This window comes from Sinocyclocheilus anshuiensis, unplaced genomic scaffold (assembly GCF_001515605.1).
Source record: "Sinocyclocheilus anshuiensis isolate Anshui unplaced genomic scaffold, SAMN03320099.WGS_v1.1 scaffold4, whole genome shotgun sequence".
NCBI classification, from domain to species: domain Eukaryota; kingdom Metazoa; phylum Chordata; class Actinopteri; order Cypriniformes; family Cyprinidae; genus Sinocyclocheilus; species Sinocyclocheilus anshuiensis.
Genome location: NW_015554075.1, coordinates 952,990 through 970,664, shown reverse-complemented (window position 1 = coordinate 970,664; position 17,675 = coordinate 952,990). Strand labels below are relative to the sequence as shown.

The 17,675-nt window shown below is 35.3% G+C and overlaps 1 protein-coding gene across 1 annotated transcript in view; it reads left to right on the top strand.

The window, feature by feature from the left end:
• Nucleotides 1–15,246, top strand: part of LOC107668915 (leucine-rich repeat-containing protein 16B-like) — a 65,357-nt gene extending 50,111 nt beyond the window's left edge. Inside the window, 17 exon segments of the mRNA XM_016460973.1 lie at nucleotides 2,246–2,344; nucleotides 3,629–3,748; nucleotides 5,065–5,178; nucleotides 5,253–5,428; nucleotides 6,578–6,665; nucleotides 6,759–6,869; nucleotides 7,015–7,081; nucleotides 8,055–8,242; nucleotides 9,560–9,639; nucleotides 9,789–9,953; nucleotides 10,566–10,764; nucleotides 12,361–12,640; nucleotides 12,770–12,882; nucleotides 12,996–13,137; nucleotides 13,971–14,045; nucleotides 14,184–14,291; nucleotides 14,572–15,246. Of these exon segments, the coding sequence (XP_016316459.1) occupies nucleotides 2,246–2,344; nucleotides 3,629–3,748; nucleotides 5,065–5,178; nucleotides 5,253–5,428; nucleotides 6,578–6,665; nucleotides 6,759–6,869; nucleotides 7,015–7,081; nucleotides 8,055–8,242; nucleotides 9,560–9,639; nucleotides 9,789–9,953; nucleotides 10,566–10,764; nucleotides 12,361–12,640; nucleotides 12,770–12,882; nucleotides 12,996–13,137; nucleotides 13,971–14,045; nucleotides 14,184–14,291; nucleotides 14,572–14,612 (2,166 nt within the window). The 3' untranslated portion in view covers nucleotides 14,613–15,246.
• Nucleotides 15,247–17,675: the final 2,429 nt, after the last annotated feature.

Genomic DNA, 17,675 nt, shown 5'->3' with positions numbered 1-17,675 from the left:
CAAATGGCTGCAATATAACAAAGAGTGAAAAATTTAAGGGGGTCTGAATACTTTCCGTACCCACTGTATATACATATCTATGGTCTACACGGGATGCGGCGCGGTACGACAAATCCCCGACAGAAAACTGCTGCTGCGTTCTATTTACTGTATGACGTATTGACACAAATTTCAAATGATTTTCAATGGTCACTTTATCACGTCCAGTGTAGACAGACTTTATCTGTTGCGTCCGGTGTAGACACGGTGTTACTCACCTATCGAGAAGAAACAAAGCAACCTCGCGTCCGATCGCAGGCCTTCCGCTCCTTGAGTTCTCTCCAGCATTGGAAAGCTGATCCGATATTTACACGGGTCCTACTTCTTGCCTTATTGCCTTTAGCCTTCTTTTGTTTCCACAGATGTTTTCCTCTTTTGTTTTTTATCCGCCATCTCTATCTTTCTGTCGCTCAGCTCGGCTAATGTCCGTCCTGTGCACTGAACGCTCTCTCCTCCACATTATGAGTAGACACGCCCCTTACTGCTGATTGGCTACAAGTTTGTTTTGCTACTTGGTCTGAATCAGTTTTCTAAAGCGTTTTTGAAAAATCGCTTACCCCACCTTTAATTACTCACCCTCATGTAGTTCCAAACCCGTAAGTCCTTCGTTCATCTTCAGAACACAAATTAAGATATTTTTAATCAAATCCGAGAGCTTTCTGACCCTGCATAGACAGCAACAGAACTGACACGTTCAAGGGCCACAACGGTAATAAGAACATCGTTAAAATAGTCCATGTGACATCAGTGGTTCAACCTTAATGTTATTTAATTTTATTTAATCACGACAGTACCATGACGCATGCGTGTGCATTCCTCTGCTTGCAAAGGCACAGCGCATGTGGGCTCCTGCGTCAGCAGCAACATACGCATGCATCGTGATACTCTCATGAATGCGCAGTGGAGACTGACCTGGAAGAGAAGAATTGTTGAATAAAGTTGCTATTTTTGTTTTCTTTGCGCACAAAAAGTATTCTCATAGCTTCATAAAATTAAGGTTGAACCACTGATGTCACATGGACTATTTTATCGATGTCCTTACTAAGTTTCTAGGGCTTGAACGTAGTAGTTCTGTTGCTGTCTATGGAGGGTCAGAAAGCTTTTGGATTTCATCAAAAATATCTTAATTTGTGTTCCGAAGATGAACAAAGGTCGTACGGGTGGACGAAGGTCGTACATTTTTGGGTGAACTGCCCCTAAGGTCAGACAGAAATAAGGGCATAAACTTCAGCCTCTTCTTTGTAACGCTGGGGTTGTTTGAAAATGAGACACAGTTGCCAGGAATATCACAACAGTTGGCATATGAGTGTGTTTGTGTATATAACCAGATTGTGTACATACTAATCATTTATTAATCATAAATAAATAAATAATGCATTCAATAAATAGTGTTGTTACAGGTTTCCTATCCTCCTACTTTTTATATAATTTCATTTATTATATGAAATAGTGCTTCTTTTTTTCCCCAAAAAATATATTTTAAATACATTTTTTAACTCTACCATAATTTCAAAACAGTGCCTTTTTTCTTCTTCTTTTTTTAAATTCCTTTGAGTTCTGCAGTTCTCAGTTACTTCACTGTGGATCACTTCACAACTGGATCAGTTTGCTGAGCACCAAATAGCCATTAATGTGTAAATATGGGTGGTCATGGGTGGACACTCTGGAATGCTCGATTCTGATTGGTCAGTTACAGAATTTAACAGTCAAATGTTTTTCATAATGACACACCCCTTTAAATATTCAGAGTATATTGGTCGATCATTGAGTATTCAGTTAGCTATTCTTTTTTTACATTTTGTCCCCACAATCATGATAACATATTTGGTTACATCCTTAGATATCATAGTAGATGGGACTTATTCATAAAAAAATTAATTAAAAAAAGCTAGGTCTGTTTTTCTATGATAATGACCCCTTTAAATATCCATAACTCTGTGTCCGGCTGTTTTGAGATTAACAGTCCCAAGGCATTGAAATGTTTATGCACATGTTTAATGAGCCCAGAGATGTGAAACTTTTACAAGGTCATTGCTGAAAGAGGGACACAGCAGACAATTCATTTATCTTTCATTAATTCGCAGTATAATTACAATCATTTCCACATGACTGCATGGCTTATCTAAGCATCAGTGTTCTTTTCTTTGTCATTAATGAGTATTCTCTCCCTTGCTCTGTCTGTCTGTCTTTCCTGTGTTCCTCTCAGATCCAGCGGGCTTTGTTAAGGAATAACCAGACTCAGCGGTTCTCTCAGAAACAGGCTCTTCGGTTGCATCAGGGCCTGGTTACTAGTACCGCAGAACAGGTAAAGACTGCTTCCTGACCACCACCTCATATTCACATGCCTCATTGTCTACCACTACTGCAAATCCAACACAATTATTCACACTTCTAGTATGTGATGATCATGTTGGTTATGGTGATGATGAGAGTCTCTGGGTCAGAGTTTGGGTCATTTCTATTTTAGTTCTGCCAGTTCAGATTAATTGAGTTTAATTGGTGGCTAAATTGCAAGTGCAATTTCTATGCATTTCCTGTAATATATTAATTAAAATTGACTCGACTAAAAGCCTGAAGTGTCATAGACATATTTCAGGGTCAAATGGCACTGTGAGGCTTTTTGTGAAAGGAGAATTGCATAATTATGCCATTTAAATTCTCAATTAGCTCTTTAAATTTCTAGTGTGTTATTTCAGTGCAACTAGGAGCTTCAAAATAATCTAAAAATTATTCCTGAACACTTACCCTATCTGTGTTTGTTTGGACAAACAGGTTGTCCTCTACCAAATTAATGGCATCGGTTGAAATTGATATGTTGAACTAATATGCACTAACATTTAAAAGTTTGGGGTCAGTAAGATAAAATAAGTTAATACTTTTATTCAGCGAGGACACATAAAATTGATCAAAACTGATTTATATTTCAATAAATGCTGTTTTTTTTTTTTTGTTGTTGTTTTTTTACTCATAAAAGAATCCTGAAAGATTGATCACGGTTTTCTCAAAAATATTAAGCAGCACAACTGTTTCCAACATTGATAATATTAATAAATTTAAAATACTTTAAAATACAAAACATGTATTGTAAATTGCAATATTATTTCACAATATTGCTGTTTCAAATACATTTTTATTATCAAATAAATGCCTTGGTGAGCATAACCATTTAAAAAAAAAAAAAAACAAGATTATAAAAATATTACAGACCCCTAAACTTTTGAATGGAAGTGTACCTGAAGAGAAGAATTCTATCTATTAGCAGTCCCATTTTCTTCATACGAGTCTTCATATTTACATTCTTTGGATGGTTAACATGTCAGTGGATTGTTTATATTGGTCTCTAACCAATAAACTAGTAAAAAGAGAAAGTTTTTATCTTAAAAGAACTGACACACATGTGTTTAAACACTTTTTTTGTGTTTGTGAGGAAGCATCTCTTTCACATGCTAATGTAAACTCTGACTGATCTTACTGTGTATTGTTGGATCAAACTCTCCTCTCTCTCTCTCTCTGTTGCTCTTGCTTTCTTTCCTTCTCTGTCTGTTCCTTTCTCTCTCTGTCTCTTCTTTCTGTCCCGCTGCTGTCCCAGGTGATGGAGCGTCTGTGTGTGCGTGTGCAGCAGCAGGTGTGTGTGTTGAGAGGAACAGGTGAAGGGGAAGAGCTACAGGCTGCCAGACAGGTCCTCAAGGAGGCCAGGAACTCTCGAGCTGTGAGTGTGTTTGTGCATTTACCTGTCAAACGTCTGCGCAACCACTCTTCTTTATTCTCTTATTACGAATATTTTCCACACAGCAGTACAGTCATCACACCTATGAAAGAAGAACACAAATATAATATTTTTTCGAAATAAATTAATACTTTTATTCAGAAAGAATGCATTAAATTGATCATAAATGACAGTAAAGACATTCATAATGTTACAAAGGATTTGAAAAAAAAATTCTTTTGAACTTTCAACTGAATCACAGTTGCCACAAAAATATTGGGCAGCTAAATTTTTGATACTGTTTTCAATATTGGTAATAATAGGAAATGTTTCTTGAGCACTAAATCAGCATATTAGAATGATTTCTGAAGGATTGTATGATACTAAAGACTTGAGTAATGGCTGCTAAAAATTCAGCTTTGTCATCACAGGAATAAATTACATTTTAAAAGCTTGTTCAAATTAAAAACAGTGATTATAAATTGTAATAATATTTCACATGTATTCAGGTAAGACTTTACAACAAGGTTCAAGAACTAACAATGAGCATTTATTAATGGTAAATGTTAATTTATAAATGATACTATTGTTCATTGTTGATTCGTGTTCTTTTATAATACATTCCCTAATGTTAATTTAACCTGAAATGTTAAAATGTATTAACACAAGTAGAAAGTAACACTGTTAGTTTAATAAATGCTGTAAAAGTATTAAATATAAATTAATTATAAAAATACAAAAGTATTGAATGTTAACAAATTCAACTATATTGTAAAGTGTTACTACAAAACAAATTTATATTTATAGCAAAATGCATATACAAACATTTCTGCATTTAACGTTTAAAGCAAAAGGTTTTTAAGATCATGAAGTCAAGTATGTCTAAACTTTTGACTGGCATATTAAATAAATAAATTCTATACTACACATCACTTTAGTTTACACCATTGCTAGTAGATTTTAGTGCTGTGGATTTTGTCTGTAATCACATTATATGTTGATATTTGCTTAACATAAGTTTTTTTTTTATATACAGTGCAGATGGCTTCATGGTAATATTCAGTCAGATGTTATTTATGTGCTGGCATAAATGCAGATATTCGAGTGACTCAGTTATTGATTCATGTGTTTTCTGTTTATTAGTTTAAGAAACGTTCAATTTCTACTACAGTACATATGCATTTATGAGCAAACATTAAAAGTTCAAAACAAATCACCTCCATGACTCTCATGCAAACAGAATCCTCATAGCGATCAGCGAGTGAGAGAGAGTGAGAGATCATGACTGGTGTGTGAATTATGTCTGCACTGTCCTCTAGCTGTACCCCTCGCTGTGTGAACTGGCCCACGTGCTGTCAGTGGACGGTCCGGTGAGACAGCGGCTGGACTCTCTGGCTGGAGAACTCGCCAAAGCAGCTGATAAAGAACTACAGGTGCTGTCTCTCTCCCTCTCATCCTTCAGCCTGCTTTCTTGTTCTGATGGACGATTGATGGTGGATTTGTGCAGGTCATTGTGGACTCCATGGTGTCTCTGTGCCGGGAGCTGTGTCCGCTTTCTTGTGCCGCAGCGGAGTGTCTCTCTCCTCCCCTCTCCTCCATCTCTGAGCGCGTGTCCATCCCTCGTTCGTCCATCCGCACCGCTTTGATGGAGAGAGCAGCTCAGGACATCAACAGAGCTCTGGAGTAAGAAAGGAGGGTGTTGAGTTGTTGATGTTTCTGAAATTAATACTTTGAGAATTAAGTACTTTTTTGATGTCGGTTCAGTCGGCGGCAATCTTTATAATGCCCCCAGGCAGCAGCTTTCAAAACAGCTGTCTATTTGAATGGGTAATGACGGAAATCTCCAAAACTGTTTTGCACGGTTAGTGTAATCTGTGGTGGAGCTTGCCTTTTTGGTATATTGGTACAAACTCAAGAAATTGGATAAAGCTTATAACTAAAATATGTATTACACAGGAATGATTTTACGGTAAAATCATGGAATGCAATTGGTCACTATCATAGAAAAAATACATGTATGTACAGTATTTGTGAATATAGATACATAACGTAAAAAAGATAACAACATGCTAAAGCCATGTTAAACTTTATTTTAACTTTTTTTTAATTATTTTAATTTTGTTTAAAATAAAAATAAAATAAACAATTTTATTTTGTTTTATTATTTTTCCTTTAAAGACCTCTTGATTTCGAGATTTCGATTATCATGGAAAAAACACATTTACATATTTATATCTAAATACAGAATGTAAAATAAGGTAACAAACAACACAAAGGCTTTTTTATTTTATTTTTGGTTACATTTCACTTTCAAAAGTCCACTTTAAACATTCTACTAACTATAAGTAACTGTGCAACTACATGTTCATTAACTAATTAATTTGCAACTACAACTAACTTAAAATATTATTAAATATTATTAGTAGACTCTTAGGTTAGGGTTAGTAGAACAAATTGACATTATTTATTTATTTATTTATTCTAAATATTTATTTTTGGTGTTTTGCCTTTATTGTGATAGGACAGTATTTTGGTATTTTATTTTATTTTATATTTGATGTTATTTTATTTTTTGCAGCTTAGTCCTTCAAAGGCCCCTTGATTTAGATTCTTGATATTGATTCACCTTGCATGGTTGTATCATGGGTGTATCTAAATTTTTGTCCAAACAAATGATCTGTGCGATGCACCCGTCGATCAAAATCATGAAGTATTTATTGGAAAGCCAAACCTACTTTTCTGTAGCTACTGTTTTGACAGTTGGAACTCCCAGCATGGTTTTAACATGCTCTAACGAGTTTTTTCTGTGTCTCCCATCTCTCTCAATTTTAGGGAGGTGAAGCTATCTGTGGTCTCGTATCTCACAAACTCCATAGTGGACCAGATCCTACAGGAGCTTTATGCCACACACAAAACCCTGGTACTACAAACGAATTTCTCTCTCCATTCGTCTGTTCATTCTGAACACGTGCACAAGCATCGCTCTTCCTCACGCATCTGTTCGTCATCACAGCTCCGGCAGGTTTCACAGATGAGACGGCTGGAAGACGGGGGAACAGCCAGGCGCACACATAGACATGCTGACATACTGGATGTTGTGGAGGATGACTTTGGCATCAGCATAGTGAGTGTGTTACGTGAATCACTCGCAACTGACTCAGTTGTGTGTTTGGTGGTGTTTACAGTATCTGTCATCTCTTGTAACTCAGCGGTCTTGTCATCTGCTCAGTTCGTGATGTTCTCACTCACTTCTGTCGTTCTGCACACAGGACACAATCGCCATTAAGAAACGCAGCTCCAGGACCAGACGCATTCGTCCCGTGTCCAACAGACTCAGTGAGTCACACATGCTCGGATGAAAGCAGGACTATCATTCATTTTTTAGTTGAATACTCATTCAGTGCTTTCAAGTCATGTATACTTATACTGTGTATAAATTTTTCAGTTTAAACCCATTCATTCTTTATATCATATTTTAAGCTCAATTTCATTTATAAAACGTATTTAACATTTATTAGGTATGTCATTTTAGCATGTTAATTTAGTGTTTTTAATTTTTAATTAATTATAAAAATAAAGAAAATACAAATAAATAGTTGCATACACGTAATTGTGCTCCATGACAATTAAACAATTAATGGAATAGTTCACTCAAAAATGTACATTTGATAGAAATTTACTCACTCTCAGGCCACCTAAGATGTAAATGAGTTTGTTTCCTCATCAGAAAATAAAAATTGGAGAAATTTAGCATTACATCCCTTGCTGACCAATGGATCCTCTGCGGTGAATGGGTGCCAGCAGAATGAGAGTTCAAACAGTTGATAAAAGCAATTCTATCATTAAGGCATTTTAACTTGAAACTGTCACTTCTGGCCAAAATATCCAAAGAGTCCATAATCCATAATAATGCTTCCTCCAGTGAAAAAGTCCGTCCCCTGTTGTCCTCTCACATCAAAATCCACTGACATATTTGTTTAGAACTGTTTTTGTTTGTAAACAGTGCTTGATCTGTCCATATTTCTCCCCTGCATTGAGAAGATACCACTTTTTCACTGGAGAAAGTAATATTATGGATAGAGCCGGAAAAAAATGGTTTGAAGTTAAAAACATATTTTTAAAAAATCGTAATGATGGATTTGTTTATTACAAACATGCAGCTTATGGATTAGCTACATTACTTGTGAATTATTGTGATGTTTTTATCAGCTGTTTGGACTCTCATTCTGATGGCACCCATTCACTGCAGAGGATCCATTGTGAGCAAGTGATCATATATATGTCATATAATTAATTCACTCTCCTTCAGGTCTAGGTGACGACCCCAACTCTTCACCTTTAGTGTCCACTCCTCAGACATCTGCTCCCCTTTCACGCTCAGCATCATGGGAAGGTCTGTCCACCCTGCCCACACAGGGTTCTCCTCTGCGTCATGTGACCCATGTCAGACCGCGTCCACCACGAAGACACAGGACTGCACACGCTCCCTTTGAGACAGTAAGAACCAGCACCATTGCCAGTATTGCCACACCAATACTAATTTATACTAATGTATACCAATGTACACATTTATATATCTTTATATAGCATTTTTAGTGTTAAAATAAGGTATAAATAAAAATAAAGTAAATTTTACTTAAAAAATGTACTTAATAAACTTAATAAACCCTCAAGTCTTGTGTTAGCCACATATTCATCATATATTTATGATCAATATTGTTTACAATTTAGTTTGATAGATACACTTGGCAACAAGTCTCATACTGGGGCCTTGGTGTATTGTGACAAAACACAATCCTATCAAACTGAATTCTCTTATTTTACCTGTAATTAAATCTGCTGCAGAAATAGTCGTGTTTAGATTTGCGACTCCAGAGGTGTCCCTTATCATGTTGTCGTTGAATCGTTTGTATGTATTGTTTTCTTGTAGCTTCTATTATTCATTTGACTAGTGAACGAAGAAGCAGTTCTGGATTCGTAAAGAGAGAAAAAAAACACACACAAACTTTTAATCGTGTTTTCTTTTTTTTTTAAAGTAGCCGAATCTATTTCTCTTCGTCCTCCTCATAAAATTGAATCTGTAATGTATTTCATGCAGCATTATCTTATAATAATAACTATATAACTGTAAGTATACAATACCATATATTGGACGTTTATTACGAAAAAATCCAACGTATTCAGTATATTCAAAAATATGCAAATGTATAAGTTGATTGAGACCAATTATGATTTTTATGAGAGTGGGCAGTCACTGTGTTTTCCCACGATTCTCATTTCCATGGTAACAGCGACTTCTCTGATTGGCTTCAGGATTGATGGTAGTGTGATATTTCTTTGGGAATTCTGCAATTACAAATTATTTGTTGTAAATTAAGTCAAAATCGCACTGATTTATGGATCCTACAGGAGGTATTCTTCAAAAATACTCCAAATATGAAATAAAAAGCGATTAATCGACAGCTATTCAAGCTGTTAACGAGAAGGAGGGGGTTGATTTTAATCACGTTCTCTTGTTAGCGTGATTTTTCTCAGAAATCTGTCTGTCTGAATTAAAGCATCAAACATTAAAGGCTCTCTCCTTTTCAATCACTTCCGATCAGCCTAAGTGCCTGCAAGCTGTGTCTTTGTAATGTCTGTTGATCAAATTAATACATTGACATAATACAGAAGAACAAATCCCAGATGGGTGAGATACAGTACTGTGACAGCATCATCCACTAACACAAATTTAGAGAGATGATCTACTCCAGTCCCAGTCCTCAAAAGCACACCATCATCATCATCATCATTATTTCTCTTGTCGTCCTGTAGCACTGCTCGGAGAATGGTGGAGTATCTCTATTGGATGATGGACTGCCTGACTTCTACACCAAGAGAGTTTTACCAGACAGGTGCTTCAGTACTGAACACTTCTGTGTAGTAATGAAGTCTAACAATGAAGGTGTCACATTTGCTCACTTTTTAAAGGTTGAAGGCATATGGGCATGCTAAAAATGTGGACGTTATCTTATCTCTGACACCCTGACTTTCTGTCCTGCAGTCAGCTGTCATCCCACCATCACGCTCAGGCTCTGAGGAGAAAGAAAAGACGCAGTGTGCTGTCAATCTTTTCTGGATTCAGGAAGAACCACAACTCTACCATATCATATCAGGAGTCAGACCCTACAGGAAGGGGCGGGGCCTGTGGGGAGGAATGTCGCACTAAGTGAGTCAGTCGTATTTTAATATATAATAATTCATACTACACTTCCATTCAAAAGTTTGGTGTCAGTACGATTTTTTAATATCTGAAATAAGACTCTTATGCTCAACGAGGCTGCATTGATTTGATCAAAAATACACTAAAAACAGTAATAATGTAAAATGTTATTACATTTGAAAATAACTGTTTTTAATTAATTAATTTTTTAGCATATTTTCAATTGTAATGTATTCCTGTGATGGCAAAGCTGAATTTTAGCAGCCATTGCTCCAGAATTCAGTGTCACGTGAATTAGAAACATTTCTTATAATTATCAGTGTTGAAAAAGTTGTTCTGCATAATATTTATGTAAAAACCATGATACATTTTTTTTCAGGATTCTTTGATGCATAGAAAGTTCAAAAGAACAGCATTTATCTAAAATAGAAAACTTTTGTAATATTATTAATGTCCTTACTGTCACTTTTGATCAATTTAATGTGTCCTTGCTGATTAAAAGTATCAATTTCTTTAAAGATAGTGTACAGTATATCATAATAATAAATGATATAAAGTGTATTATATCAATAAATCAAACTCTTACTCTTGTTTTCCTTTTATCTGTTGCTCTCTCAGTATTGCCACTGAGAATGTGTACTCCTTGATTCAACACCCAAAGGATCGTGTGAGGTTAGACGTAGGCACTGAGGGCACCAATGGGAGGCTGGTTGGGCCGGGTGTTCAGAGGACCCCTCAGCTGTCAGGACGGCCTGTTCATGGTATACCCCTGCCAGGAATGATGGGACTCAGCCCCTCCTGCTTTTCACAGAGACAGGTAAAGTTCACCACATTACATAATTTAGATTCCAGTTCAGTTCTTGAAATTCAGTTGAATTTGAATTTTGATTGCAAACAAGATCCAGAATTGTAATTCAAATTTGAATTTAAGGAAGTAGAATTCAAATTAAATTACATTCAAATAAATTCTTATTATTCATTTGGCCATTTCCTGAAATATGAGATGATATTAATAATCAATACTTGAAATGCCACCTGTAGAAATGCATATGTCATTTATACACAGCATATGCTATTATATTAAAAAAATAAATATATAATTTTATTTCATTTAATTTCATGGACTTTGTTTTTAAGAATCCTATAAATTACCCCAATTTTGATGCAAGTATTTTAATAATGTTATCTAAAATCACTATGGGACATATTGTGGTTCTATATGGAAAAATGAAAATCTGTTTTCATGGCTGTGGTTGTTTTAACAATATTAAATTATTATTTTTTTAAATGTCTAATTTTAAGGGGAGGGTTATACCAGGTTAAAGGCATGAGTAGTAAAAATGATGTATTATTTCTGACTAGTCACAAATCTTTTGTGTGACTGTTGAATTTCTTTCAATTACAATCCAGTAAATTCCTCTGCTTGTCATTCTAATTCCAATTCAACATTCCGTGTTGAGATCTATGCCAGTTCAGGTTCAACGTCACGAGTTGAAGCAGAGCCAATTCTTAAATTGAATTTAGGCCAACTCTGGTACACAAACTACCGTATTGACCCGAATATAAGATGATGTTTTTTTCTTGGAAATACATCTGAAAAACGCGGTCGTCTTATATTCAGGGTCTAGACTTTGACATGTCAATAATACACCCACAACAATAGGTGGCGCCAAATACGCATAAAACGAGTGTGCCATGAAATACGTAATGTAATGCGTGTTGTAAAGATCTCGAGTAAAAACAAAAGAAAAAGAAAACCTTACAGCTGCATGAGTCGTGACTGTCATGTTAGCCTGATTGGACCAAACTCCCTTTGTGATTTTAAAACGTAAGACAGTACCCAGATTTGAAGACTACAGTAAGATTTAACTTCTACTGTTAATAAGATTTTGGTAGGCTACTTTTAGATGGATAGCCTAAATGTCCTAATTCAGATGGGCTACCTGTTTTTTTTTTTTTTTTTTTAATGGTATATCAAAAAGTGTATATTTTTTAAATGTGATTGTTGGTACATTTTACCAGTTTTTACCATACTTTCAAAACAAAAATTAAAATAGGAAAAATATGCAATATGAAAATAATTGAATACAAAATGTGTTTTACTGAGAAAAAAACAAGATTTGGTTTTTAAAAAGCCTTTTTCCAAAAGGTACATCTGGAAAAAGGGGGGTCGTCTTATAATCAGGTTCGTCTTATATTCGGGCCAATACGGTATGTAATATTTATTTATTAATTCACAAAATGCTGCAGGTAATGTTGAGAACAGACATGGGAAGGAATTGTGTTCATTAGTAAGTAATATGTTAGCATCACTTGTTTTTGATCGATTCGAAAACAAATGAAATGTAAATTTAATGAGCATAATGACATGTTTACCACAGTCTCTCACACTCTGTCTCTCTGTTCCCTGCAGTCGCCTGATTACAGTGAGGTGTTCGGCTCATCAGAAGAGATTGGATACGGAGAGCATGAGATGGACCAGCATTCAGATATCGTTGCTAAAGGGCACACCCCATCTATAGACAGACAGTCAGAATCAGGAAGACAGGAATCACAGTCAGACAGCCAGAAAAAGGCAGACAGTATAATGGACCCTCAGCTGCTGGAAACCAGGAAAAGACCAGAGCCTCCGCCTCAGAGTACCAAGCCGAGTTTAGCTAAGACACGACAACGCCATCTGGAGGAGAGCTCTGGTAATGCATATTCTGTCATGAGTTGGCATCAGGCATTCATTTTAGTGAATTCTTAATTTCTGTTAACTAGATTTAATAAGCATTTTACACAATATAACTTTCTAAATGGTTATTATTTGCTGTCCCCAGATAAATCTATTGAAGATTCTGGAGAACTGAGGGAGAAGGATGAGGAAAAAGAAGACGGGAGATGTGGAGAAGACCAAAAACCAGAAGGACAGTCTCCACCTATCCCTGAAAAGGTGTCTTTGTGTCTTTAACTTAAAATGTTAGTGATTGTGAGTGGGAGCGTGTCTTTATTCTCATAGCAAAGATGTATCATTAAAACAGCTTTTGATTATATAATTCTTTTCAGCCATGTTATTATTCACCTCACACGTCTCCCATTGGCTCCTCACCACAAGACGTGACCAATGAGAATCAGCCACCAGCTGCTCCGCCCACCTCAGCTAAGCCTGTGTTTCATTCTGCTTCAGTAGATTCTGCTTTGCTTCAAGGTAATTCATACAAAAGTTGTTGTCTTACTGGTAGTTGCATTTATTGTTCATAAAGCTTTATGAAGCATTTCTAAAGCAGTTTAATAATCATATATTCTTTGTAAGTGTTTAATCTTAAATACTTGGTGAAAAAATAAATGTGATAATATAAAGACAGTGTATTAGTAGTAGTAGTAGTATTTTTTATGTATAAAAAGGTTTCTAAATTGTAAACTTTTACAGTCATTTTAAATATAGTGTATATATTTATTTTAAGTTAGCAGTGTATCTGAGATTAATAATAAGCTTCTACATTGTAATTTGATATACCTATACCTATATATATGTATCTGAGAATAACACTTTATACCACTTTCTAGAAAACAGAACAAACTAGTAATATATTATCTGAAAAATACTTATATATATTAACAGTTCACACCACACTTTGGAAAACAGAATGCAATATTAATATCAAATTTGATGAAGGTGAATATATATATAAAAATACACGTACATGTATTGATTATAATATTAAGTGTATGGATTGTAAATTAATATTTTAAGTACAGCTCTAATGATATATTTTGTAAAATGTATTTTGTATTTTTGAACATATTTATTAATATTGCAAATGCACACTTATGTTGCACTTACATGTATAACATTAGGTGTATGGTTTGTAAATTAATGTTTTAGTACAGCTCTAATAGTACAAAATGTATTTTATTTTCAAATGTATTTTGTAAAAAAAATTGTTTAAAAAACATTCTGAATTTTCACAATTTTTGTGACTTCCAACTTTAAAAAAACAAACGAAATATAGAGAATATATGATGTTTATTTTTGCTCAGGTGATGAAGTCAAAAGCAGCCCTGGAGGTCCCATGAAACCACATCGAAATAGGAAAGCAAACTCGTGTGACACAGGTACAAACTTCGAATCCCTTTTGAGCATGCGAGGAGGGTCTGCATTCACCATCTACTGCTCTAGCATGCCTTCATCAACTCATCCTTACTTGTGTGATCCCATCCCTCCCTCTGTGTGCCCCTGTATTTACCCCCTAGGAATGGAGCAGGATGCCCGCTGTGATCTGGAGAGATCCTCAGATCGCAAACCCCCTGTGAAAAAACCTAGACTCCCTCCGAAACGAAATAAGTCCTTGGATTTCCCCGGTACTGTGCTGTTTTGTGTGTGTATGTGCTTCTTGGAAGTGTCCAGCAGTTTTATTAGATAGTCTGACTGGAAAGCACTCCAGTAATTAGAGGAACTCTTTCCAGTATTACATGTGAATGTAGCGTGAGTGTGCGAGCGTGCACCTGTCCGTGTTTGTGTGTCCACAGACAGATGGCTCTGAGTTGACCTTTAACAAAGCCAGATTAGTAAACGGGTAACGTAAGTAGGCCATCATTCACTTCTTTCTCGCTCTTTCTTTTCCTCTGTTTATCTCTGCAGGTCATCAGAGTTTGGAGCCAAGCAACGCTGAAGCATCATGACAACCATTTTAGCCAAAGCTCTGTGAAAACAGAGGGTCATTGTGATGCTGAGAGGAGAGAGGGAGAGATATGATCAGCAGATGAATTTGCACCTTGATGAATTCATAAAGACTCTTGCTTTCGGCTCTCAGACAATTTCATAGTCATTTTACACACATATTCAGCATATTGTTGCTTACTCAAGTGAGTTGTTTTACTTCCCCTCCTGCTTTTACGTAACCATCATTCTTAACCTTCTGCATTTAACTACGATTCCTTTATTTCACTCTCTCTCCGTCTCTCTCTCTTTTGACAATCTTTGACATAAAGGAACTTTTTGCTATTTATCTTTAAAACCATAGAATGATATTTTGTAAAGTATAATATATAAACAGAACCAATATTTGCACTAATCATCGCTTGAATTCTCATTCGGTTCGGTGGATGTACCCCCCCCCCCATGTCCGACATTACCCACGTGAAGTTTTGTAGTGTGCGACTAACTTATTCTTATAATTTCCTGTCTACTCGATCAATATCAGTAGCAGTATTACTGTTGTCTTAATCAGGCATTGTTTATGCAACTGGATAAATGTTTAAGAGTTTGCTGGCCCTAAATGAGCTTTATTTTCTACTAAATGTGATTGAATGAATAAAAACTGAATATTACATCTGCTGTTGTTCTTTTTTTAAATCAGTGAATAGCCTTTACTAGACAGAAAGTAACACAATGGAACTTTGTTATATCATGGTATTGAATGATTACCATATTACTTATTTACATAATACTCCAATATACTTCAAGAATATCATGGTATTAACTGGGTAACATGTCAAAAACACTATTGGTAATACCACCAGATTTACATGGTACATTTTTGCAGCGTACTTCAAAGAATATCATGGTATTACATATTAAACCCCATATGGTTATACAGTACCATAGTACTTTTACTATGTACAAAAAAAAAGTTATTGTTTATGAAAGGTCTCTTTATTGTGAAATATCCAATATAATGTATTTTAAAATGCAATTTATTTCTGTAATGGAAAAACTGAATTTTCAGCAGCTATCCAGTCGTCTGTGTCACATGATCCTTCAGAAATAGCATGGTATTAGCGTGGCATTAACATAGTAACGCTACATAGTAACATCACGGTGCGTTTTGATACATGTTTGAAACGGAACCCGATTAAAATAAACTTTATGGATAGACTGTCATAACTTTGGAAGTGAATTCAATAAAACATATTATTACAGTATATAGATTAATTACTAGCAGTTGAACAATTGTATTGTTTAGCATTTCAAAGCCGTTTTTCAGTCAAGGAAAGGTTAAACAAGTGGATACCAGATGCCGCTTCTCATAATACGTCTCATATTGCCTTTTAATGACACAGGAGGGCAGTAGAGGCCCTCCATCTTGCTACGGAAGAGTAATTTTCAAGCAGAGATTAAGGAATTTATTGTCTGACTGCTGCTTAAACGTCTCTGAGAATCTCTCTCTGAAGAGAATAGTCTATTTATTCCACTATCACTTCATGAGGCTTTTTATTCCACTAAATTGCCTCTTTGAAGGTAAATTTAAAAGTTAGAAATCACTATCAGTGGAAATTATGAAAAGGTATGAATATTTTATTCTCTCTGTAATATTTGATTCTGATTGGTCAGTTGTTGCATTCTATGGTCAAGTATTTTAATACAATAAGCTCCAAACTGTACCATTGTTCCTGGCCACCGTTCTCCTACAATGTGCTTTGTTAATATTTCTCACTCTGAGGCCTCACATTATCGAATAATTTCAACTGAGATTACTATTTCATGTGCATTTATTTATATATGTGTACTGAACTGGATAACGTATGACCAATAGGTCACTACCTTGAAATTTAGTATAGATATTTCAAGACTTATTTGACTGTTTCAAAAGAAAATGACAAACTTTTATTGCTCAGAGGTGGCTTCTTCATGATCAGATGATTCAATACCGTTCTCACTTATATTTTGGGTATCAACTTTTTGTTTTGTTTTTGTCTAAAATTCCTTAGGAAAAACAAGCAAATTAGACAATTGTTGGCATAGAGCTATAACATAGCCAATATGGCTCTTCGAAGAATTTGTTGAGAAAATGTTTGAGTTCATATTTAGAAATTAGTCTTTTGACTACAGACTTTGGAAATTTATCCAAGCACAGTTTGAGATATTTGTTTAGATCTCTGAAGCACATGAGATTTCAATTATCTTTTTTCTCGTGAAAAATCATGTGTAGCAGGAACTCATGCAATTGTCAATTTACTGTAGGAGAAATAATTGAGATCGGATTCGTGATTTTATTTCTAACAGACAGATATCAGAACTTTAACGAGCTTTTTTTTTATATGAAAAGACTCAAGATTGCATATTGAATTGTTGCGTTGTTATGATTGGTTCTAGGTACAGAGAAAATGCCAGGCCAGGTATACCAGATTAAAGACTGATGCTCTATTATCTAGGTGCTCCTAGTACAACTCCCAATAGTACATTTCCAACAAATATAAAGCAATGTGTATGACATGCTCTAAACTTCTCACACAATCACACAAACTCATATTATGTTTCAAACTCTCTTATGTTTAAAATGTAAGAGCGACACTTTTAAGTCATTACATGATTATGTCTTGCATGCATTAGCAAAATACACACGTTTACACGATTACGTGAAAATCACAGGGGATTGTAAGAATATGCATAAATCATTTCATTAATGTGCTCTCTAACACACACACACACACACACACACACACACACACACACACACACACACCTAAACAGCTAAACCCACTCACACCAGCAGTGGGGGAAGCTGTAAATGAAGTGACATGACGTTAAAGGTAGCTGCATAAACGATGGGACTCACTTAGGGAACAAAGGGCTGTGTGTGGACCAAATATACACATTTAATATCTGTTAATCACATTCATTAAAGTATTACACAACACGCTCGTTCTGGCTGTCATTCTTTACTAAAAAGTACTGTGGTGGTAAGCAAGTTCATATGGACTTTAAAGGGGTCATATGATGCTGCTAAAAAGAACATAATTTTG